The sequence below is a fragment of the Varroa jacobsoni genome, unplaced genomic scaffold (genome assembly GCF_002532875.2).
Source record: "Varroa jacobsoni isolate VJ856 unplaced genomic scaffold, vjacob_1.0 scaffold_736, whole genome shotgun sequence".
Taxonomy (NCBI): Eukaryota; Metazoa; Arthropoda; class Arachnida; order Mesostigmata; family Varroidae; genus Varroa; species Varroa jacobsoni.
In genome coordinates, this window is record NW_019213638.1 from 119,136 (window position 1) to 144,653 (window position 25,518).

General features: G+C 38.5%; 2 protein-coding genes across 34 annotated transcripts in view; one reads left to right on the forward strand and one right to left on the reverse strand.

Annotated features, from left to right (window-relative positions):
* LOC111263120 (uncharacterized) overlaps positions 1 to 16,285 on the forward strand; it is a 19,582-nt gene extending 3,297 nt beyond the window's left edge. For 9 of the 23 annotated variants that reach the window (XM_086969463.1, XM_086969461.1, XM_086969464.1 and 6 more), the window contains 2 exons: positions 14,409 to 14,485; positions 14,723 to 15,476. In XM_086969463.1, the coding sequence (XP_086825589.1) occupies positions 14,409 to 14,485; positions 14,723 to 14,800 (155 nt within the window). In that variant the 3' untranslated portion in view covers positions 14,801 to 15,476. Of the gene's footprint in view, positions 1 to 3,855; positions 6,499 to 13,283; positions 14,372 to 14,408; positions 15,477 to 15,506 lie in introns of those variants that run through there. The other 14 variants (XR_015312157.1, XR_015312158.1, XR_015312159.1 and 11 more) reach the window with 6 other exon arrangements.
* Positions 1 to 22,931, reverse strand: part of LOC111263119 (neuropeptide CCHamide-1 receptor) — a 74,520-nt gene extending 51,589 nt beyond the window's left edge. For 6 of the 11 annotated variants that reach the window (XR_015312153.1, XR_015312155.1, XR_015312156.1 and 3 more), the window contains exons 1-2: positions 22,165 to 22,787; positions 8,107 to 8,189 (exon numbers count right to left, since the gene is read on the reverse strand). Coding sequence is in view for 1 of the 11 variants with exons in the window: in XM_022837954.1 (XP_022693689.1) it covers positions 22,165 to 22,171 (7 nt within the window). In the remaining 10 variants the exon portion in view is untranslated. Of the gene's footprint in view, positions 1 to 8,106; positions 8,190 to 22,164 lie in introns of all 11 variants that reach the window. The other 5 variants (XM_022837954.1, XM_022837946.1, XM_086969456.1 and 2 more) reach the window with 3 other exon arrangements.
* Positions 22,932 to 25,518: the final 2,587 nt, after the last annotated feature.

Below are 25,518 nucleotides of genomic sequence, written 5' to 3' on the forward strand. Positions count from 1 at the left end.
TACAGTGTATTTACATATTGTATTACATTTAGTAGTTACATATTGGTCTATCGTATACCTGCAATAGAATTATGAATCAAGCACCAATGTTTACCATTGCGAGCTACTGTACTAAAGTCAGATTATGCACTAGATACTAAGTATATAATAGTATAGTTTACGTCGTGGTAATGGTTGTTCATTTCGATGAATACTTACAGATCATCTTCTATTTTAAATATTCTTCTTCGTAATTTTCTAATACGTTCAACTCCTAAAGGACTTGGACTAGTGGCCTATAGGAAAAAGCCACTATTTAAGTGGCTTTTTCCAATAGAGAAAATTTCGGTCACAGAGACGAAGAAAACTAAGAGTAATTGATTTTGCTAGTGGCGCCACCTGGAGTTTTTGTATCATGACGGAACCAAAGGTATCATATGTTTCGCTATTTCTATATTCGACGCTTTTAAAAAATCCTAGTTTTTTAAAAGGACACGACCTCATAAGTTAATCCATTGTCGGCAAATCCGTTCGGCCGAGTCTAATTCGAAAGAGTTATATTACAAGTGTATCCACTTTAGAGTGTCTTTTGGTAACAATAGGAACCGGACATTTCTATAGGCTTAGTTTGGAGTAACACCTACACTTCGTGACGCCATAGCCACTCAATGATAGTCTGATTAAATAAACTAAATTATAATTACTTGACAAATAATGCCTTAAGCGTGATTGCCTCGACATATAAAATATATGCATAACTTATATATGCATATTTAAGCTGATCATGCGCAGATCGGATTCAATCGTTTTCAGAAGTAACTACATTTGGATTGGAATGATTGGAATAGATCAAATCAGCACTGACGGTGTCCTTTACAGCGGTGTTTATGAAGTTCATATAGGAGCTTACTAATGGGCTTAACCACGTTATTAACCAGAACGAAAGCATGAAACGATTTCCGTAGTTATTGTAAGGTCCTTATGATTTGTACTGTTGATTTAAGGTTTATAACTTTTGAACATTCTCAGCAGCCTAAATGCATCGTTGTCCAATCATCATGCTCGATCTGAGGCGAAAAAAAAAAAAAAAAATGTATTGAGAAACTTAAACATCGACGAGAAAAATTAAAAAAAAAACTGTCACGAAAGTACAGTTTCATGCATTTGAAACATTTCTATAGAACATTTCAACTTATAGAAAAGTTGGTTACGTCTATGATTCCGCGATTCATATTAGGGAAGCTACAAACACTGCCTCAGTATGACCGGACTATATCATATTATAAAGCCACCTAACGAGCATGGCTGATAAATTTCAGAGTAAACTGAATTTGAATGATAGTGAGTTGTCTACATTCCGAATTATCATAATCCGACTCTATAGGTCTCTACTTGCGGCTTGATCGGTCTTTAGTCATATGTACTTCTTCAAAATCTTTAAAAGACACGTTCATCTTTCGAGTGAAAAACGTACGTTCTGATTAAGATTCATAGAAACGTGTCGTTGGTGGCACCCTGACTCGAACAATGTTCTTCGCACTTTGATGTATCGACTTTCTTTATCTTTGAAAAGCTCATTAGGAGCAATTGACTAAAGAAGCCTGAATTTTCGGCAGAAACTGTTTTGACGGGCGGCATACATCGCAGAATGAGAAGCTATGATTGCTTCCTTTTTTTAGTCATACCTATCATGTTGTAAATGTTCTAGACGAGATTTGGACCAGAGATTTCTGGCTTCAAGGAACGTCTACATCAATCAATAGCTTCGTTCCAAACGCCAGTGCTATATATGCTGTGGGATCGAAAAAGTAGCAGGAACTTGGCTTTGTATCAACTCCAATTATATGGCTTAACCGTCTGTTCGCCGGGCAAGCAATACTTACTAGATGTAATGCTCGCTTGCCACCTTTGTGTATCTTTAGTTTTAATGATTTCAAACTCAGTACTCAAATACACTGCCATACTATTCTCTCGTTTTTTTTCCCCTTTTAATTAGATAAACTTCCCTAAAGTTTCATCTTTCAGGCGTCTCTTGAACATCAGGAAGAGGAAAAATGACTAGATCTAGTGGAAACGTTGGACATGCATTGAGCTCCTTTTCAAAGATGCGATTAGTAAAGCCGTGTGAGATGGTGCGTTATTGTAATGAAGTACTAATGACACGCGCAGTTTCGAGTTCAGTCTTATTTAACAGACTGGCATTAGACAAAGTGTTTCGGACTTTCTGCTAGTATTTTTCAGTGACAGTACAACTACATTTCGGGAACTCATGTCAGGAACATGCATATGTTCCTGGTGCATAACTTCCTGGTGGTAGAAATGAAGTGAAGAAGCTTGGTTTGACGCAGATGTCGTAGCTAATATTTTTCTGAGCTCGTTTTTAAGCCGATACGTGAGTGATTGGACTGTTGTCCATACGTCGTATTCGTACACTGAATTTTCGTTACAGAAACAGTTGTTGAAGTTTCTACTTTTTCTCGAAAGGCGAATCCTTCGACAAAAAATCTGCTCTGAAGGTTTTCATCTCCAATTGGTCCTTCAGAATGATACGACATAACTCACGCGAGATGTTTGACTTGTCTCGAAATCCGTGAGGGTAGTTTAGTAATGCTCGCCTTTTTTCGCGTCTTCGCCCTTATTTGCACAGGTCGTCCAGAATATGAGTTTAATGCTTTCTTTCGTCCATCGCAAAACCGTAAGTAGTACAAATTGACACATGATGAAACCCTCAACAACATTCTCTGTTAATACCTGATTTTGTTAGCAATATAATATATGCTGGAGGCTTCTTGCTATTACACTTCAGCCTTGAAAAAAAACGATCCACATAAAAAATCCGCTCGACCACTTGTTTCCCATTTCTGAAGAGAGCCTTGCTGTAATGACTGCGCTTCTTTATGAAACTTCATAGGGTGCCATATGATTTTTGTCGGTTTGTTACTTCAACCCTTCACAGTTAGTGCCACACTAGAAAAACAAAACACCAGAAAACTGTATTTTCAGACAGTTCTAACCACTTACGATAAACACGGCTATTTTATTTTGAAATTCTACACATATATTAACAAGCCCCCCCAATCTTATAGAGCCTTTTGATTTTTATTTTCAAAGGATTACTTTAAAAAATAGGCTAAGCTTCACCTCATGTTGGATCTGTGAACTACGCGTATATAATAATGTCCGTCGTTGACAATCGAGCAGCTGGATACGTCAAGTTATTGTAACTCAGGGTAACAAAAAAGGTCGCTGTCGCCATTTACATGTGATGACAAGAACCTAACTCGGCCAAAATGGGTGCCATTGTTTGCGTCAAAAACCTCATTATAATGATCTCTTATCGCACATCTGAAACTACTATTACCTAGAACAGATGATAGCACTTGAACTATTTAGCGAAGATATTCAAATGAGTATGTAAGGATTACTTCTAATCCTATTTAAACATGGAAAATAGAGATCTATGTCGCAAAAAATACAACACACACAAGGCCAATGCGGTTAGGTTATGTACATGAATCGTTTTTTCAACATGCACTGGACAGAAGCTAACATTGTAACGAATACAATAGCTTTACTTGGAATGGATGAAGGCAGTATCGATAAAGCTTGAGCTGCTACTCTCAAAATCAAGCTACTGTTTTCTATTCGCCGCAGTCTATTGTAGGGTTACTGAATTTAAATGTTACCGAAATTACTGCTGAAGTACACACTTCGGTATCAAAGTGTGCATTTTTATGTGTAATAATAGCAAAGTCTCGTTATGTTTTTGAGGCCAGAAACTGAATTAAAGTGAGTAGAATAGCAGGTACGTGTAACAAGTCTTGCGAGTTGTGCATATATTCTATTAGGCGATATAAATTTTCGTTGCGTTTTCAGCGTTAGTCCATAATAAGTCGGAACCGGAATTCAAACGGGCTTGAAGGAGCGCCTTGAGACTATACTACATAAGAAATTAATGTGTACTACTGTTAAAACAATTTGATGTTATTACATAATTGTTAATGAAAGATAAGTTCACCACTATCTGGGAGATACGTCCTTATGGACGGAAGGGTAACACTGTCGGGTCACTGCTGGGATCCTAGAGGGCTTTGTTCTTGGACTGATGTTGTGTGATTTTTACGGCGGAGTGTTTCACCTGCTGGGACCGTTCGAAGAGGTCGCGGTGGTAGCATATGCTGATGATCTAGCACTGATTGTCACCACGTGCAATAAATATTGCGTGGAGAATAAAGCGAATGAGGCTCTCAACCGGGTAGAGCAATGGATGACAGCGCACCGCTCGCAGTTAGTGTCCTCGCTTTGGGAGGAATGCACATTCTTATAGGGAAATGGACGAAGTAACTAGGAGTAATGACAGATATGGGAATTGTGGGCTCGGCGCGCAGGCACGGCTTAAACTTGCAGAGATCGTACCGAGAGCTAAAGAACACACCAAACAATTACCGGAAACAGCAGCAAAATTTACGGCTCTTCATGCTTGCCCCGTGTGAGCAAATAACGCTCTGACGACACAAAAAGCAGACAAACACATTATGATCGGCCCAGAGAGTCTTAGGCATTTAACTGGCGACAGTCGAGAGAACGATCTCAACGGAGCGACACGAAAATTACAAGAATGATACTACGGGACCTTTTGGCAGGTGAACGGATAAAAAGAGCATTGGACGGCGAATGGAATCTTACCCAAGCAAGAAAGTCTAGCCCAAACAGACGGAGCAGAGACTGGGCGAATCCTATAGTAACACCCACGCGGTGAATGGGCCAAAGCACTGGTCCTCCATTTAAAGGAGTGGTACCATAGACCCTTTGAGGAATGTCATACCATCTCACCCCGGTTGCATCTGAACATGGCCAGGTCCAAGCACGCATAATGTGCATAGGTAAACTCTTGGTTGACACCTGTGTCTTATGTGCCTCAGGGGAAACAGATGATCAGCAGATTAAGCAGATGATGCATTCCGAAGAGAAGTGAAATATGGCTGTAGTATAGTAAAAATAGGATTTGATCAAAACCTTAGGAGACAAAGGACGATTAATATAATAAGCCGTGCAACTCACATAAAAGGCCCATTTACTGATGCTGGAGGAGGATCTCGTAGACTCAGTAAGATGAAAAAGAACACCAGCCCCAATAAATATGGTCAACTGGGAATTGCGACGTTTTTTGTCTGCCTAAGATAACTGTTAAGTTGAATGACTGCTTGAAACATAAGCCCGATTGGCTACGTCGGATAAGTATTGATTAAGTATGAAATATAAATTGGTCCTGAGGAAAGTTTTTTGTTTTATTTTCACGCACTGCCGAAATTGTACGGCTTAGAAGGACTTATAATAGTTTATATGCTCTTCTCAACTGGTAGTTACAATTCGCAAAAAACCAGTTTGAGAGTTTTGAGTGCAGGTTGAAAATTGACACTTACGGCAGTGGCTATCCCGACCATCGTCGACCAAATCTTATTAAATTATTTGTGCTTCGTAGTAGATTTTTTATTGTATTTCTGACAAGCATTTTTTTTACTTTTTGACACTGAGCTTAGCTGGCGTACTTACCAATAACACCAGTTACCCATCGCTGTTTCTATAAGATGTCATCGATACAGCCCTCTTACTTGTAGCAGTAGAGCTATCACGCGCGACAACTTATCAGTTCGGTGAAGTCAAAATTAAATCGTGAGTCGTCAAGGGATTGGGTCTATGGTGAGTGTGAATCTATGGGATCTTATCGAAGCCTCACATTGTTTTCGTTTGATAAATTGTAAGCATGACAACACCAGTTATATCATATAGCCTGCTTTTCGATAAAATTTATATTTGATTCAACGAATAATTATTAACTTGTATTATATGGTTGGCTGTCAAGATTTTATTGATCCTTTTTGAAACCAGATGGCTTTGGAGTTACATATCCTGGGTAATATGGGTCACATCGTTGGTGTCACTTGAAAGCTAAGATACGGTAGTAACAGATAGCTAAAGTTGCTGAAATACCCTCATTCAGGCTTATTATAGAGCACCTTAAATATGAGCGAAATATCTGCTAAAATTCTATTGTTATTATGATGAAGGCACAAATTCTGCCCACGCTCATAAAAAATGTGTGTTCTTTATGGTCATAATGCGTTATCGGAACAAAGCCCAAAGATAGTGATATCCTTTTTGTTCTGGAAATTTCGATGTTCCTCGTAGTAATTGACCAATTGGGGAATAAATTGATAAAAAAATTACTGTAAATGTACGACTAGCCGTGATTGCTAAGGAGTTAAATATTAGGCCATGACGAAGGCTGGCTACGGCTTGATGTTCAAATGCCACACGAATTAACGTAAGCTAATTTATTTGATCCGTATTTCTATCTGGCAAGCTTTACAGAAGCGCAACGAGGTAGAGATTTTTTTAAAGCGCTTGATCACAAGTGATGAACGATATATCGTATACGATAATAATGTGCAAATAAAAACAAAAATAAAAAATATACTCGGTCATCTGTGGCAAAACCCATACAGACGCCAAAGAAGATGATGCCGTGTGTTTGGTTAGCTCGGAAAGGAATCGTATATTGTGAGGGTCTGTTGATAGGCGAAATGATTGATTCGGAATCATACTAAGAGACATATAAGATAGGCTATTAAAAAATCTATTGGAAATAGTGAAAAGAAAATGCATCGTTTCTCGCCATAAAAACCACATATATTTTTAGTTACCCAGAAAATATCGGGAGGACTTGGATGGGAAATTTTTAGTGTAGCCGCCGTATAGCCGGATGTTGTGCCATTAAACAATCATCCATTTCGGTCTCTGCAGAACCCTCTTCATAGCATTAATTTAGTTTCAGTGGAAAAATGCAAAAACTAGTCGTCACAATTTTTTGCGCAGAAACTCCAGAAGTTGTACAGCGATGATACCATGGTATTGGAAAAATAATAGAAGATCATAATGGCGTATATTTAGCTTAGAAACATTATTTTAAATATTAAAAAAAAAAAAAATTGCTTTTATTTTAGCTTCTATATAAATGTATTGCGTAGCCTAATATAATATCTTTGTATTTTTTCCACTCAGATCTTGAATCCCCCCCTCTGAAAGCCGTATCTCCGTGTATTGTGTATAATTAAATGATTATCACTTGCACTCCAATATTGAGCATTTGACAATTGAAGGTATCTATATATTGTTGATGTGACGCACATTATTTTTGAGGCTACGTCAATCCTATCATTTTTCGATCTGAATTTTTTTTACCAAAAGACGCGTCGGTGCCGTATTATCAGTATCCGTTTGTAAGATGAACAACGACGACTTTGTTGTGGTATCTAATAATGTATATGAGAGTCAATGGTGTAGTGAAGACGCTAAGTCGAAGATGATTTACCTGCTTTTTTCAATATCGAGTATTATTACCGTGATAGGACCGTCGGCTCTATTGGGAAATCGGGGGGAGGAGGGGGGGAGGGGGGGAGGGTGAGATAAGGATAAAATCTATCACAACGCCGAAGGACTTCATTTTAGCGTCTATATCTATTCTCTCCGCTTTTCGTTGTTCTTCATCTACTTTAGTTTAGTTGCCGGCACAAATTTATAGATCATTTGATGAATGGCCTAGGAAATTTCGTAAAATCAAAACGTAATTACCGGATGTTGCTGTTTGATTGCCGAAACGCAACAATAAGTATTTGATTTAAAGATGTAAGAAAAAAGACGAGGAAAAAAGTCGGCTGTTCATAAATCTTATTTCTTTTAGTACCTGTCCGGTGCACTTGGACCTACCTACAACTTGTGAATTGCTGAACACCTGTTCGGGTATTTTTTGTTGACGTCTAGGCTTAGAACTGATATCAGTATTTTATAAGGCAGGTAGCTCTCTATTGATCACTTGTTCGGATAAGCTACTATTTGAAATAATATAAGCCGGGAGTAGGGGACAGAATAAAAAGCAACAATAGTGTGTACCATTTCGCTATCTTTCATCATCATGCTCCTAGCAGCTCCATGGTCCGGCACTATAAATTCATAATTAGGTTTTGTACAGCTGGATTGTAGTATAACGTAGTAGCTGATATATCTCCGCCAATTTAAAATGACAAATGAGATACCTTTTTCGCACTGTCTTCCTATAAGTCTACGCACTTTTTCAATACCTGCGTTTCGAGTTCATGTCATGGCAGGTCGCCAGCGTCACCGGATAGATGAAAGAGACGATTAACTATTATCTGCGAAGAATAGGGACAGAAATGTCAAAGTCAGTTTAATATAGGATAGATCAGTCAAAAGCTAATCGAAATAGGATTCTTAGTGGCTATTTGTAGGGAGCATTCGGAGCGGAGATAATGACATGCGATTGAATCACGTTAAATCTTTGTTATTTTGGCTTGTGTAGAGATAAGATTGTTACTTTCATTTTTACTGAAACAATAAAGAATTCGGAAGGAACAACAATAAAAAAAAAATTCGAAGATTTATCAGCCGGACAAAAATCGTTATTAATCCTTTTTTGGTACGGTAGCTTGAAAACTCATACGATAAAATAGAGAGAGAAACCATTGGTAATAATACATTGGCATATTTTTATCTTTAACTAACGCTAACCGCCTTTTCTCACATATATAAATATAGCACATTCATTCCAATGTTCAGGATCAGCTGGCGATAATTTGATCATTTTAGTGAAAATATAAGAAAATGGGTTATATTGTGAATCTGCTATTAATGATGTTCCGCATCTGGCAAATGCGCATTTGTGCTAGTTGCGAATTGCCATGTGATTGGTGTACGATGCATTTTACCGTTGTTTACTAAGGGAGGTAATTATGACTAGTTGGAGAGGTGCTAATGGGTCGCAGTGCTAGAAATCCTCTAGTTCAACCGTATCAGTTCCGCGCCGATGTCCTACTATTCTAAGAGAATTTAGCTTCAAGATTAGTGCAGAATAGCGTTGAACTGCAGAAGGGAGCAATTGTCCGAACGATTATATATATATATATATATATCACCGATCGAGTGGGCCTTCTTATTATGGCCGTTTTGCAATATACGCACTAATCAATAGGTAACAAGTTGGTTCTACACCAGTTTACGATCATGCACGTTGTGCTTAAGATTTATGAAAGTACAGTGAAAAACGTTCGGATAAAATGTATGCATTCCTAGTCTTTGATACAGTGTTTTTTTGTTAGAAAAAGGATTATCTGAAAACGCTGCGTTGCAGCCAGTAGAACAGTTTATGACAAAGGTTATCTTTTTGAGAACTACATTTATTGGCCTTTTGTGCTTTTATGTTATTGGCGTCGGAATCTGCGTCCATTCTGTCATTCATTTTTTTTAACCGTTTCTTATTACTTGATAGAAGTAATAGCTTAGCCAAGTGCACGTGCGGTACGTCAGGGTTTCAGGCTAAAATTAATGGGAATCAAAACATCTAATGCCTCCCTGTACCTCACCACGCCTTTTGTCAAGCTACCGATCGAGTACACTTTTTTTTTTAAGTAGAACTGATGGTAATTGAGAAAGCAGTTAACAAGGTCCGAAACTGTCCAGGTTTCGGCAAAGTTCACAGTTTCAAGCAGTTCATATCTATTGCTAATTATAGGTTATCATTTCGCCGCTGTAACACATTCTTTCGTGTAACATAGTAAGACAACAACGCCTAATTCGATATCCATCTAAGTGGTTCTGGCTGAAATATACACAGGGTATTTATAGAGTTACTCATAGAACTCATGATGATGAATGACTAAAGTTTGATAGCCGTAGAAGTAACCTTCTACGTGATATCTTGCGTTTTGTATGTTAGTTGATTACGTATCAACGTAAAAAAACTTCACTTTTTTAAATAAAAAAGAAAAAGTGTAATAAAACATATTTTGAAGGAGTCAAATTTTGTTGACATCGAATAGACTACTCAAGACATTGACCAGGGTTTCACTAGTCCCAAGATATATTTCTCCGGGCTGCCACCCGTCAGTTTTTTTTCAATATATATTAGCGCATCAATAAATACAAATACATTTTATGGAACGTAATCGTTGAGATGGGTTAATCTCCCAAAAGTTGTGCGACTTTTTAAACACCCTCCTCTTTTTCTGGTTTCGATTAAATTTCCATGCTGAATAGAGAGCACTACTCAGTAACGATGCTATGCCTCACACTGAAATGAAAGGATACATTAGTTATGAGGATTCGCAGCACAAATTAAAACAGTAGACAAAGACGCCGCATGTCTGAACCATCACTTTCCCTTGCGGCGACCACTAAGATCATAATCGATCACTGACGACTGACGACAACAAAACACAAGCACAGAACAAAGATCTAGATGATTTATAATTCCGAGTGTTCCACTAATTCTGCTTATGAGACAGAGGTCACTGTTTGAGTCTGATAGACGATGGTTTTGGGTATCCTATAGACATAGCAGAATTCCCTTCATTAGTAAGACAAATTAAAAGGCTCACGCATTATAACAGAAACGTTCCTGGAAGCCTTTGTGACAGCGAAAGTACCTGTACACTAGGGGAAGTGGCTGTTATTAACTAAGTGACAATTTAGAATTCCTTCAAACAGGTGTACTAATAACGATTTCCTACATGTTCAAAACAGTTCCTGGATTAGCGAGATGAATATTCCAGCTGCCACCATCTCGTGTATGTATTACATAAACAAACAGAAAAAACAAGCTGTTCGAAAAAGCTTTAATCAAACATGGTAACTCATAGTCAACATTAATTAGTAAACACGCACAATCGATTGACGTAGGTGTTAATGATTTAATTAAATCGAGCCGACGAGTATCAACGTTGTTTTTTCAAGTTTATGAAAATAGAAAATTGCTGTGAAGCCTATCAGGTTTATGATAGGCTTCCTTCCACACCGGGTGGAATAATTTTCTTTTTTTTTTTAAATGTCTCCTATTAACTATTTTTTTTTTTGACGATGTTGCTGCCTTTTGGTTATGTACAAACAATGAATGCATACTTAATTTTAATTGCTTGTTTTACATATATCATTTAGAATTTTTCGTACACTAATAATGTTCCACGGTGGTACTATCTACGGAGCTTCATTTTACAAAATTGAACTGCGGAAATGATCTCGGTAATTCCGACCGTGAACAATCATTAGTGTTGAAACTAGACCAGAGGTTGACAACGTTTTCGATTGTAAAATGCAGCGTCTTCTAGTGCCCATTCGTTTGATGAAGTTCTTTGTTTGGAGAACGGAGGAGAAGGATAGGGAACTATAACCAATACCCCTTCGAAAAGTTTGAAACAGTACTTTTAGGATTAGATAGGAATAGAAAAAGAATATCTATTATAGAAGGGATAATATCTACACCAAAAGACCTATGGATCTTAGTCTAAATAGAACCATAGCATTGTTCAGTATTTAATTGTTTGCCACCGAAACACTATCCACCTGCTGTGATTCCGCTTAAAGATTTCTTGTCCAATCTCTCCATTATATTTGAATTTTCGCAGCGTTCTAGCCTTCGGAGTAAACTTAACCACAGAGCGTTGATTTTCGGGATTAAAAGGACCTTTTTTCTTCTGAACTCATTTCTTTTGAAAGACGCCATTTACATATTGTAAAGACTAAAAAAAAAGAAATCGTAAATAGCTGCTAGTTCAGACCCGATTCAAACTATAAACGCCCTAGCCGATATATTGTCAGGCTTTTGGCCGAAAGTCTAGTTCTTTACGAAGTGACCAAGGGACTAGCCACCCGTTATCCTTTCATTCATTATCTGGTTTATCGTAAAGAATAGAAGACGAGAGGTAAGGTGGAAGATACTGGCCAGACCACCGACAAGGTCAGGTTATCCCGGTTGCCACAAATTGTACCGCTAGTGGCGTCAGATTGTGCCGTCCGCTGGCCGCGACGCTGAGGCAAGAGAAAGAGCGCGCTCGCAAAGGATGCGTAGCAAAGAGGAAAAACAATGTTAAGATCGTTGTTATTTATATTGGCGGTCATTACACTCGGCTATTGTTGTTTGTCATTTTGCATTCCCATTCGCGTGTAACTGCGCCCGTGTAACTTTACGTTTTTATCTCCCGCCCGGCCACCGCCCTCCTGGCTGCGTCTACGCCTTTGCGTAACAGCAGTCCTCGAGTTCTGGCGCCTCCGCACTTCAATCCATTACCCTGGGATGTACCACGGCGCCTTTCAGGTATAATGTCTTTGCGGTGCGTCATCTGGTTACTTTACTTACTTCAAAAACACATTTTTTACTCACCTCGGTCCCTGCTATAGCAATTAACAACCGTTCCAGAGAAGACAATATTATTTGTCAACTAGGTCGTCCAAATAGATTGTATTTTCTTGTACCTTTTCAAATGTTAAGCTTTTATATTTTTTAACTCTGTGGCCTTCTGTCAACCCTATTCCTTTCTGTGAATCAAATTTAATTCCATTGGACTTTTAACAAGATGTAATATTTTGAAATTCTTAGTTAACGGTTTTGGTGTCAAATCGAAGTTGTGATTGCGATAGATAGTGGTTCTATTAAATAAACATGATCGGCAGGCATTTCAAGCGCATGCGCAAAAAAAATCTTTGAAACATGCGTTTTTATTCAGATACGGTATTAGAAACGGGTTATAGAAAAATGTTTCAACTTAGGTATGGTAGTCATCTGGGCTCAAAATAGGTCCGGTTATTTTGAATTCGTAGCACGTTTCAGATCACTATACTTAGAGCTTTGAACCAGAACAGCGTCAGTAGCTAGTTCTGTGAAACCTATTCGCAGTTTAGCAATGCCGGGCGCACACACAAACAAACCTTATTAATAGTTCGGGAAATAACGAGCGGCAATTACCTCTTGAAATGTTCTTTGTACGGCTATACAAAACATGATGCAATATATGAAACATTACCGATTCGCACTTGAAGACCTTAACAGATGAACTGATCCAACTACGCGAGCGAAATTCAAACCCGTTCAGGTTCTTATTAAAAAGTACGTACATAAAAAAATACAGGTAGAGCTACAGTTGGGCGCTGTCAACTTCTACTTGTGCTATGTTTCAGGTCTTAGAACTACAAATGGTGTAGGCCGGGACCCAAACATTACTTGTCCTCTGTCCCTAAATACTTCGCCTAAATATCACAGTCTCAAAGTTTGTGAGGTTAAAGCTCAACGATAAGCGCATAGTTCACTTTGTCTTAGCTGAGACGATATATATATTATCTATATGTTTTACTCACGTCTAGACTAAATAACTATCTTCTTTTATTATCATATTTGTGTGAAAAATGTCTCGATTTACATTTGTGATTAACGCAAATGTGTACCACTGCCGACTCGTTAGCTCGATTTCGCCTAGCAGAAAAAGCAACCGAAGTCCATCTGTATGAGCGATACTTCCGTGGTTTTCGTTTACTCATGCATGAGAAGTCATTTATTTTTTCCTTGTCATCATCGGAGTAGCTGCGCCCTAAATCTAAAATCACATCGCCATCACTGAGATGAGGCCTACCTTAAAATGCGAGGTAACTACTGTTCATATTGTCATCGTGCTGCATGCAGATAGGTACGCTATTGTTTTCAACAAGTCGCCCTGCATACTACTGCATGCAAACAGGAATCCGTGCCATACATTTCGATTGCAGTCGAGCATGCCATGCAAAATCTACAGACACACGGAGCTACGGGATCCGGGCGTCCACTGAACGTGACTAATAAATATCGGTGGGAAGCAGTTGAAAAAAGCGCGTATTGATCAATAACAAGCTACATCGCCACGAATGACGTTCATTGATGGCCAAGTAATTTGCTTCCTAATACAGGGCGAAAATTGACACATACAGGATGGATTTGTTAAGCTTTTGAACAGCCCGTTAATTAAATCGGAAATGTATTGAAATGCAAATCGAAGAGGCTTGCCTCGCAATTAGAAAAACCGTTCCACCTGCCTGTAAACACAATCAGCTCGTTATTGCACAGCTTTCTTTTTGTTTTGGCAGTTCTAATCTGTTTAGCTCTCGAAACGTGTAACGGTTTTATTACCTGCAAAGCCTTGTTAGTTATTTGAGTTAATGAAAAATGGCAGCGTCACTGAGCTATCGATGTGAGCGCATCTACTTTTAATGTGGATGATAAACAATAGGCCTAATCTTCCGGCGTCGTCTGTTGTATAAGAACAGTAAGATCTAAGACAAAGATAACTCTCAGCTGGTGCTGTGAAGATGATTGGGCAAAAAATAGAGGCAAATATAATGTTAACGAATATAACAGTCCGAATGAAAAGCAATGTTAGCAGTATACGAAGCATCTCGATATACGATATATTAATAGTGTTGGTTGCAGACCATGCTACTATGTGCATGTTCCTCGTCGAAAACCTCTAAACTTGTTAGTTTCGTGGGGGATTGATCGGAACCTGATTGCTAGTTTGGTTTAACAGGTGCCAACCCTTTATTCTGAGTCCTTTCAGGTAATCCCGAGCTCCTCGACCAAGGATGGACGGCAAAGCAAAGGTGCATTTGTAACGCATCATACGTGAATAAATATGTATGTCTCATACCGATGTACTTGACAAAAGTGTCTATTCATGTTCGATTTTATATTACTGTGACGTAAAAATAAGCATCCTGTTGCGTCTTATTCTCCCTGCCGTGATGCACTCGAATCTTCAAATTTATGACTTTCGAATATTTCGTGGAATTAGATCTAACGTACGCGTAACCCCTTTCTTACTGCTTTTATCTTTTGTTGCTTTTGTACGGCTGTCTATATTTTTGCCTCAAGACCGTAATCTCTCATAGCAGACCTTTAGGTGACTATGGCTGGCTGTGTATGAATAACTTTAGGGCTATCGGCAGGTAGCTTTCGGCAGTCGCAAGGCTGACACGCAGAAGAAATTCATTCTGGCAACGACAAGTCCGCCAAATGACACCTCTCGTTCATTGATGCGCATCCGCATTGCTATATAAATATACATCTGTGCATAGACGCTACCTAATACTGAATGTGAATCGAAGCTTGAAAGCTATTAACTAAAACGTAGTTTTTTTTTTTTGCATTTCTTCTTTTTTGTTTCTGTTTGTAAACATGTGTTGACGTTTGGTTAGCGCTCAATGTTATCCCATGATGGAAATATTGATCTAACTATAAATAATATAACATCTTATTTATTAAAAACACGTATACTAGAGCTAAATGAAAAAAATGCAATATATTACACATAAATAGCGATTAAGTAAGACAGCTGATTGTCATGATTGGCGATAAGGAAAACGCTAAGCCAGCGGGCGTAATTACTCGCCTGCTGTGTGCAGTATCCCTTGACAGGGAAACGATTATACATTTTCATATAGCCTACCTGTACGTTTCAGTTGCGCTATGTAGAACCACACTCAAGGCGCAAAATAGCTACATTTTTAAAAGAAAAAAAAAACTTGTTTGTAAGCTTTGATGTTAGATTTGCTGTATCATCAAATGTATACATATGATGGCTTTTTAAGAGTACCTCAAAAATAAAATACATTTTTGCAAAACTTTATACTTTACATCTATTTTTATTACGATGAAGGCACAGATGCTACCCAGGCCCAAGAAAATGTGCTGTTTATGTTCCCGATGAGTTATCAGAAGAACCGATCTAAAGATGGTCCTGTAGCTTTTATTCTGGAGATTTCAACTTGAAAAATGCTCCTTTTAGTGGTCGACCAAATACGAAAAAGGTAGGTAAATCATTGCTAAAGTTGAGCAAGATCTACGCATGAGTAGCTATGATATCGCCAAGAAACTGAACATTCACTACCCGATAATTTTGAACCACTTAAAGAAAGCTAGCTACAAAAAAAAAAAAAAAAAAAGAAAAAAAACTAGATATTTGGATACGAATTGACACAAATAAATTGTAATTTATCTGCGAAACTCTACAGAAACGCAATGAGATCGAGTTATTTTTAAATCGGTTGATCACAGGTGACGGAAAGCTGATCACGTACGACATATCGTGTAAATAAAAAAATTGTTTTTACTGTGGCAAAATCCAGACTGTGTTATTTTATGTGCTTGGTGGGATTAAAGAGTAATCGCGTATTACGAATTGCTGCCGCATGGCAAAACAATTGATGAACCTCCACAATCAATCACTTCCAACAAGCCATTGGAGAAAATCGATCGCAACTGATGGATCGAAATAGCGTCGTTTTCAACTATGACAACGTAAGATTACCACATTTACATGGTAGCGTTTTATAAAAATCGAAAGGATTTGGAAGCTTCGATCGTCCACCATCAGACAATCACCTGTTTCGCTGTCTGCAGGATTCCGTTATTGGTATTAATGCTGTTTCAAATGAGGGTTGCAAAAATCATTTATCACGATTTTTCGTCCAGAAGTTCTACAATGATGAGATAGATGATGGTGTTACCAGAAAAACTACAGTAGATCATCGCTCAAAATAGCGCATATTTAGTTTAGAGATATCATTTTTTGATATAAAAAAATATTTGTTTTTATTTTGGCTTAAAACGATGATTACTTTTTCGGCAACTTAGCGTATTTAGACAACTTAGCGTATTTAGTGAATAATTCCCTGCTCGATAATTTTGCTTGTATATATTGTACTTCCACGGATATGTGTAATGTTTACCTCTGTTAAAGTTGTAAACATCGCAAGCAGACCGGACGATTGTTTTTTTTCTTTTACGTTCTTTTGAGGTATGCCAAGTAGATACTGTTTTATATTAATGATCATAAGCTTTGCCGTTTAAATAGGCTGAAAGTATTCTCTTCAACGGAATTTCGTCAGATGTCGATGAGGGCCCCCGAATACAGACAGAAAATGTCAATGACTCTTGAATTCGTTATTTGAGATGACTAGCGAGAATCGGCATAATGATACGTGCGAGAGAGTGCGCACAAGATAAACGGGGTCGACCAGATCTTTAGCTTATTCTATCGTATCTCACCATCCAAAGAACACTCCTGCAGCCGCACAATCTGATATATCCGCGTCTTCGCTTTCAGTTTAAACTGTGAGTAAGTTCTATCGTTCTCATTGGCGTACAGAAATGTTTAAGTAGAATAGACAGAAAATTCTCTATTGCTACAGATTTGATACGGCAAATTTGATTGTCTATCACGTAGCTTCAACATATATAATAGCGCAACGAAAAAATAGTGAAAGCATTAAGATCGTTAGACTACTCTTATGAAAAAATTAAACCTCTGCACTAATTGCATATTGCATGGACGATACTGTGAAGCGCAGCGTTGCTTCGAATGGGTCATTTATATATTAATAAAAAAAAAAAAACAATGTTTCGCAAAGCACATTGCTGATGCTATGACGCGCTTCTTCGAGATAGTGTTATATCAACACATTCGACAATTTTGATTATTTGCTTTATTTAGGAACCGGCTTGTTGCCAAGAAAAGCAGACGGCTAGCATCGTGCTTTGCCGACATAGCCCGTGTGCCCTCGTAACAGCTGAATTGAATGAAATTTCTCGGTTGTGACTTCCGCTTTCCAGAATGACAAGTAAATAATTGTAGGGAAGAATAATACGATCTATTTGGTAAGATGTCCCGACCGAATTATGTAGGTTTGGGAATCGTCAGCTTAATTTGTTTAGTGTAGTTTCATACTATGCGTATGGGATGTGGCAAACATTATCTTCATATTTCGAAACAGCGCTAACTCATAGCAGTGTAGCGTCATTTTTGTGTTCGGAATAAAGGTGTACTCTCTGTGGGATCTAAGATCGTTCACTTAGATATTGTTCATAGTTACGCCGACGTAGCGAAAATCGAAAATCAGAAATTCGAGTGTTTCGTATATACAAGTTCCGTCTTAGAAACTACAATGGCGAAGTCGTACCTGAAGCCTTGTATTCAGTGGAGAATCTACTACTGGGAAGAAGTGATTTTAAAAATTCAAAGCAGGACAGTTTGAACTCAAAAGGTCTAGTCTCATAGAACACCCGTTATGAGGGTAGATAGTTAATTGTTGAAGGTCGTGGTGGGAAATGGCACGCCTCTCGGTACACTTAAAGCGCACGGGAATTTGACGTATACAGGAAATTTATACTTAATCACCTATGTATATACTGAAAAAGTACGCGTTACATTACTTGAGCGAGCATCTATAGCCAAAATGTAAAAACGTCTGCTTGTCTTCGGCTCGGCAATTCGATCAAGCCGGCAGGAGATCCCCTCTGAAAAATCTTACGGTGTGTACTCTGGCTGCTATACATTATAGTTTCACGAGTTCTGGTTTGTTGATTATGTCTAATGTGCATTCTGAACAAACTCTACCTTAAGCAGCCAAGATAACTGAATAAAATTAAATGACTCCCATTACACGGCGAAGTTCGACCTGATACCGCGAAAATCACGGAAGCTCTCAGACAATAACCATTCTTAGCTAACATTGCTTCCACAGATTATGACTGTCTTTTTCATACCTCAACGATTTTCTGCTAGAAAGTTGTTCAAATCCCAGCACGATGCCAAACTTGAGACTTTATGACATTCGTACCTCAGACTCCTATAAAAGCGGAATAGATAGGTTATCATTCAAATGGCAAGTAGTCAATAATAATAATCCTCAATCAAAAATAAAACAGCTACTATCCTTGTAAATACTAAAAATTTACTAAATCACATTTCGTTCTGAATAAAATAATACACGTTGTCAACACAGATCTGGATCATACGCTTTATAAATTCATTGCCACAGTAGTTGAATCATACATGTGGAATAATCGATAATAAATTAGCGAAGAAAAAAAAACGTCAACATCTTCACACTTTATGATCTCAGGAGCTCAATGTTATCGTTGTTCAAAAAAACATCGACGGAACGCGAGACCTGAGCCCTATGGCTGTTAAATGCAATATCTTCTTGTCAGCTCTTCGCAACGAACTTATCGAGGACGACTCACATTCTGCTCAAATAATAAAAGGTCATCAAGTTGACGTGGGCATCGGTTATGTAATAAGCAATAAACGTTTATCTGCTCACTACGTACAATAATACACAATACAATATATAAACTCGATTAGAATAAATACCTCCCCAGTATATTTAAACGATAATTATAATATATTAAAAAAAAAAAACGAACATAATAAACGTTCTCGCAGTTATTGTTGCTACATGTAGTTTTCAGCATCTTACTCAATGTTGTTTCGTTTCTTGTTTCAATGAGAGCTTATTAAAAATCAGCAGACCTTGACGCAGGTCAATTATGTCGAGTATATTTGCCAAATGGCCTTAAGCAGATACAATATTGCGCTAACACATCCAATATATTACTAATAGAACGTAAATATAGTATACACCATTATTCATTTAGCAACAGCATCGCTTTTCTTATTTTTATTAAGGCTTATTGAAAAAGAAGCTAGACTCTGAATCACAGTCATGTAAAACCTCGGTTTTGATTCCGTTCTATCAATCTCACATTCCATATCCTGTTACTTGCGAGAGCTTCTTGTAAAAATATCCTGTTTCTCACTTTTTTTTTTTTTTTTACCAAAACATAATTTTGTCCAGGAGCAAGGAAGCTTCTAACTCCCTTCGTAGTAAACTATTTCTGGCAAGTTCATTCGGTGAAATGTTTATATTGGTTTCCTGAAAAGATGGTTTGCATATTATTTACTTACGATCTCATTGCTGTCGTCGTCTTGTTCCGGTGGAACCTTACGTCCACCTATAGGTCCTGACTGCCCCAATTAGAATGCTTTGAAATTCACCAAAATTGGATGAAAAAGGTCAGGGACACCTTAGTGGCTGCCAGCCGATGGGCACACATAGCTATCTATACATATCAGATATATACAGACGATTCCACTTAAATCTAAACAAAAAAAAGTAACAGACTCCACTCGGTCAAAAGAGCGTTCATCTTTATGAGATTAAATATGACTTCATCATAACAGCAGTCGACTCGGTGTTTTGCGCCATGGAGCGGTATCCTTGTTCGCTTAATGATTTATTTCTGAGACAATACGCATGTGTCAAGTCGAGTGCAGCAAACATGTCGATGCGCCAAGTAAATAGCTTGCGGCTATGATAATGGACATTAAAGCATTAGAGCCTGTGATCTTCCCGATTGGCTCTGAAATAAGTTGCCTGCGGAAACCCTGGGCAAAAGTCGAGCGACACGCCTCATTTTTCTCTAGAACGAATCGATTTTCAGATATCTAATTAAACGCCAGATTATTGCGCGATGCTAGAGTAAGTATAAGTATTTGCAAATAAATGCGACAGTGCTCTTTTTGCACGTGCTTATGCATATCTGCTGCGATTAGTTTAAGTTCGTAACTTCATTTGGATCAACAAGCGTACAGAACGAGAGATTGCCATGCACTTGTGATCCGTCCCGTAACTCTGTTAAGAGGCATTTTGCAAACGCAAGAAGCATACCCCGTCAAAACTGATTTGCATCACTTCACGAGTGTATAGCGGTGTTCCAGCCTTCATGGTGACACGAATCAATGAAGCTTCATGTTCATCGAAGGTGACGTCCGGTTGTTTTATCTCACCAAACAGGAGATAAGCTAGGTATATGGCGTCGCGTTATCGCTTGTCGTCGTTGTGTCGTCCACAAAACCTATCCTAGTCGCTAATCATTTCCGGTTTTTTGAGAACCGTTGCCTTAAATCCTCCGACATCATAAGTCGCAGAATAAATACAAGACAAATTTGTTATGGGGACCGAAACTGACGAAGTTAAGATTCTTTAATTTGCATATATTTTCACACGACGACACCAGTTTCTCTAAAGCCCCTCTAAGGATACTCAATTTGTTAACGAACATTTTTTGAATCGTCAGCCAGTTCCTCATGGCTACTAAATATTTCGGCAAACAAATGTTCGTTAGCTCTTAATGTCTAACAGATCCACTTATTGGTCAAATTTCTCTTCGAATGACCAGGGTAGAAAAGTCCTTCGTCCGTGTGAATGCAAATTCGATCAGCGAGATTTATTTTTTCTCCGTTGTATTCTCCGAAAGAGTTCGGCTCTGACAAGCCTCTGTAAGACTATATCTCCACAAATAGCCATATCGTCAGAATTTCCTAAAGGCGAATCTTCTAACGACGTAACTTTTGCGGCGTCGACAGCTCGAGACATGCTTCTATGTATGTATGTATGTACCGTCTTATTCAACGCGGTCCGGTATGAAGAAAATAGTGATCGTTTGGGGTATTGGCGCCAGCGTTGTGGAAGAGGACAGGTTATATATTCAGCAGATTGCCCACTTGTTCTTCTGGTGCTACCTACAAAACTAGATGGGTCTGTTAGCTTATTGTCAATATGCCCGCTACATCAGACCCACACATACTACAGAAGTTCAACATATTGTTTAACCATAAAACTTGAACGAATCATCTACCAGGCTACCTAAGATCAAGTGGAGCTATTTAGTGGAAATTGTTTTTATCCAACGCACGTACGTTTGTGAGCATTGTATAACATTTTACTTATATAGTTAACATTGCATAAAAGTTAGAGATCGATAACAGCAGTTCCTACCAAGATATCATCCTGCTCCACAGCAGTGGAAAAGTGTGTCTCCAATGGCAATATTAATAATACTGTAATTAACTAAAATGTAGTTAGAGTCAGTCAATCCTTCTTCAATCGCCGCGTGTAACAATCAATAGCTGGTGTCATGGAATAGCTACTGCTAGCTTTTTAACAAAGCTGTTTATATAAACAAATCCATGATGGTGAAACTACAACATACTTCCCTACTATACTTAGGAAAAGACACTGGTCAGACGCACTTTGCCATTAGAAGCAATACTGAGCGGCGGTACGAGGATTATGATTCGCAATAAACCATTCCCGAAATTCAAATCTGAGTCTAAATGAAGCCGTTCATTTCTTAACTAAAATTAGGGCAATACAGATTTAAATGTAGTACTCCTTTTTTTATTTATTTTGGGTGACGCGTCTTTTTGTATGGCTTAGCTCAACTATACGCTATTAACTGCTTCGCTTTCCAGCTTATTAAATGAATGTTTCGGGTTTAAGGACCAGTTCTGTTTTTAATAATTTTTCCAATGCGTTAAATAACGTATTATCCTACGAAACGACAGTCAAGCTAGATGCATCAGGCTGTACATTGCTTAAGGAATCTGACTAGTACTTATACTCAACGAATGCAGTGATTAATTTTGTAAAACCCGCTTAGACTATTTACAATGAATCTTACGTACTAACCACGCATCCGCCAGATACCATGACGCTTCCACGATAAAGTAGTATTCAGTCAGGCACATTTAAACCAGATCCCTTTGCAGGCACCCACTCCTATAATAGGCACACTATTGAATTGAATTCGCCGCGATGTCGATCCTGCGATTACCAATTATCACTGGTCGCGTCGCGAATTTCTGTATACCACTCCTTGTCGCGAGGTCAGCCTTGTACCGCACCGGTTTTCCAACAGCACAACTAACCACAAAATATGATCTGCTAAATTTGTTAAAAAACTATTTTTTTTTTTTTTTTTTATTGTACAGCTCTCACTGGTCTGTAAATAGAATAGACCCTTTTAGAAATTTCTAATATAGCTAAAGATCTTCCCAACATTGAAAAACTCTCTGGCACGGAAAGGGTTCCGTATACTCATAAGACATGCTTGGTAACTACACAGCAAGGTTAGAATGTTCCACGTACCGCCTAGCCATGTTTCACTTTTGCTTGACTCATATATGACTTTTTGGGTACGCTTAAATTTATATTTGCTCGTTTAAAAATAACTGTATGTCATGAACACGATTCTCGTAGTGTCCGATTGGCAAATGTTGCGCCTTTGATGTACACTTTTCGATGCCCAGCACACTCTACTATTCTAGCTTTCGCGCGACCCAACGGCCACAGAACCGGTCCCTTTCCTTACTGAATGGGAAAGGTCTTCAACAACCCTTCCCACAATGTTCTCTGGTCTCCACGTTTCCTATCCGAGAGGAATCTTAGCGTCTTTCGGTGTTTGTGAGTGGGTCACAGGCCGACTGCCACAGACGACTACATACAAATAGGAGAAGGGGGCGCAAACCGAAATTAACCGTGTAATTAGTCCAACTAGAGCCCCTATCGGCGTAGATAGGTACAAACAATCACATAACAGGCCAGTTTTATTATCCTTATATATACATATATCGAAACAAATTTTTACGCTTAAATTGAGGCAAATATATTTTATATTTAAAAATAATATTAATAGACTAAACGTGCGCTATTCTGATCAACGAAAGTTTTCTGATGATACCATAATTCCCTAATTCAGAACTTCATGGCGTGGTCGAAAAATTGCAGGAAGTGATATTTGCATTAAAACTAAATTAATATTACTAAGGGAGTTCTACAGAGACCAAAACAGATGGTGGTCTGATGGTGCAAGATCCGGAGTATACATGAAAAATTCCAATCAATCAAGTGCTTTCCATTTTTGCAGGGCAGCTAATGATGCATGTGTTACAACATTGCCATGGAATCAAACGACATCTTTTCTACGCACGACTCGACTGATTATTTCCAATGGCTTGTTGTTATTTTGTTTGTTGTTGACAATAGAAATCCATATCAAACGTTTTGCCAGGTAGCCCTAACTGACAAGGCACGATTCCATCCCAATACCGCTGAAAACGTAACGTCACCTGACTTGGTCTCCGCCGGAGACTGTACACAGCGTCTTTTCTATTTGTACATTAGTGTCCATTTGCTATCACCCGTATTCCGAAATGGCTCGACTTTTGTTTCCTGTAGAGTTTCGCAGAGGGAGTTACGATCGAACAATTTTTTTGGCGTTAATTCATAGTGCATTCGAACGTTAAGCTATTCTTTCTAGCCAGCTTTCCTGAGGTGGTTAAAAACTATGGATGTTTAGTTTCTTGGTGATGTTATGGCAACTTACGTTTGGGTCGTTTCAGTATCTTGTCCATGAATAGCAAACATTTTTTATGGATGTGGGCGGTACCCGTACTTTTATTGTAATATATGTGGAAAATTGTGAAATACAGCAAACTTTTAAAGGTCCACCCATCTTCAAAGTAAAGATTTATTTTAAATCAAAGGTATTCGAACAATACTAGTGCATCAAGAAAAGTGAGAAAAATAAATAATACTTTCGACAACTCAATATGGCAAACACAACAAACAGCGAAGTCTAATATCATTATAGTTCAAACCCGCATATAACATTTCCTATTGAATCCAAAACATCAATTTAATTCAAGTTAGTTACATTTTTTTTGCATTGCTTGCCATTGGCTCAATTATCCTTTGTTACTGACATCGTTGGTTACGAGGGGTTAGCATCGAAGCTTAATATTGAGCAATGATTACGATTTCTTCGGGGCAGACGAAAACATCAATTTCTGGATTGTTACGATGATCACTATTTTTCGACCAATTCATATATATAAAAAAAAAAAAAAAAAAAAAAAGTATGCACTATGCATTAAGCGATCGCCCAGATAGTCGGTACGGACATGGCGGAGAGCCAAAGATAAATCGCACTTGAGTATATTAAGATGTAGCACAATTTTTTTATAAGCTTTTTTAGTTCCAATGATTCTAGTTCAATGATTATTAATTTCTCAATTATATCATTTATTTTCCCATATTTTTTACCCTTGCCTCACTGGAGTACGCTTTCGAAGTCATCCACAGAAATGGCGCCGTCAACGTCTGCACACTCTCTGAGACATCTGAAGGTGCCGCTAGTACGGAGCAGCGGTTTTGAGTGGATAGGGTTTAAAAAGCGTATAGCAAGGACCCTCACCTACGCAAAATAAATGTGAAATTGGAGGAATGAGCTGAATGCTCGCTTGGGGGTCTGCTCTACCGGGTCAAGAAAAAACTGCGGCATCATGTTCTATCGTCTCATGGCGGTACATTTCGACGTCCGGACGATGTCGCTACACGTTAAAAAACGAGATTTTATTGAGAAAGACTGGTTTATGGCGCGGGTCAGGGGGATACTGGTTCAGTGTAAGGTCTGGCAGCGACGAAACCGCATTGCCGCAACGAGACAAGTTCTTCGAAAAAGTGAGCTTAAACTTCAAAAGCTTCTTAAAAATCACAGGTGGTGAAGACTTCAAAACCTTAGCGCGAACCGGATCGTTGCACCCGTTTCGTCTAGCTCGTGCCTCCTTGGGAGGCGACATAAGATGCCGTAACTAAGAGGTCGTAAGCTACGCAGTGTTCCTTCGGAGCTTCGGCGCCGTTGTGACGAACCATCGAGCTTGCTTCACTCTTCGTGACGGGTTGTACGCCATTTCAGGGCATCGCAACAAATCGCAAACAACAAGAAGGCTGTCAAATACGCACGATACAGCGGGCTGGTCAGTTCATTCAGTGTATATAGCGCTTTCTCTCAAGGCATTCCCAAGCGAAAACCTAGGAAGGACACCGTTAAACTGTTAAAAGCTTTTCATTTTTTTTTTTGTTTGTTTTCACCATCGTCAGTTTTTCATCCTATGTAAGCCAATTCTCGGAATCACCAAGGAGGTTAACCGGAATAGGTCTTGCTGCACTTATCTGAAGTTTTTTTTTAACAAACTTACGAAA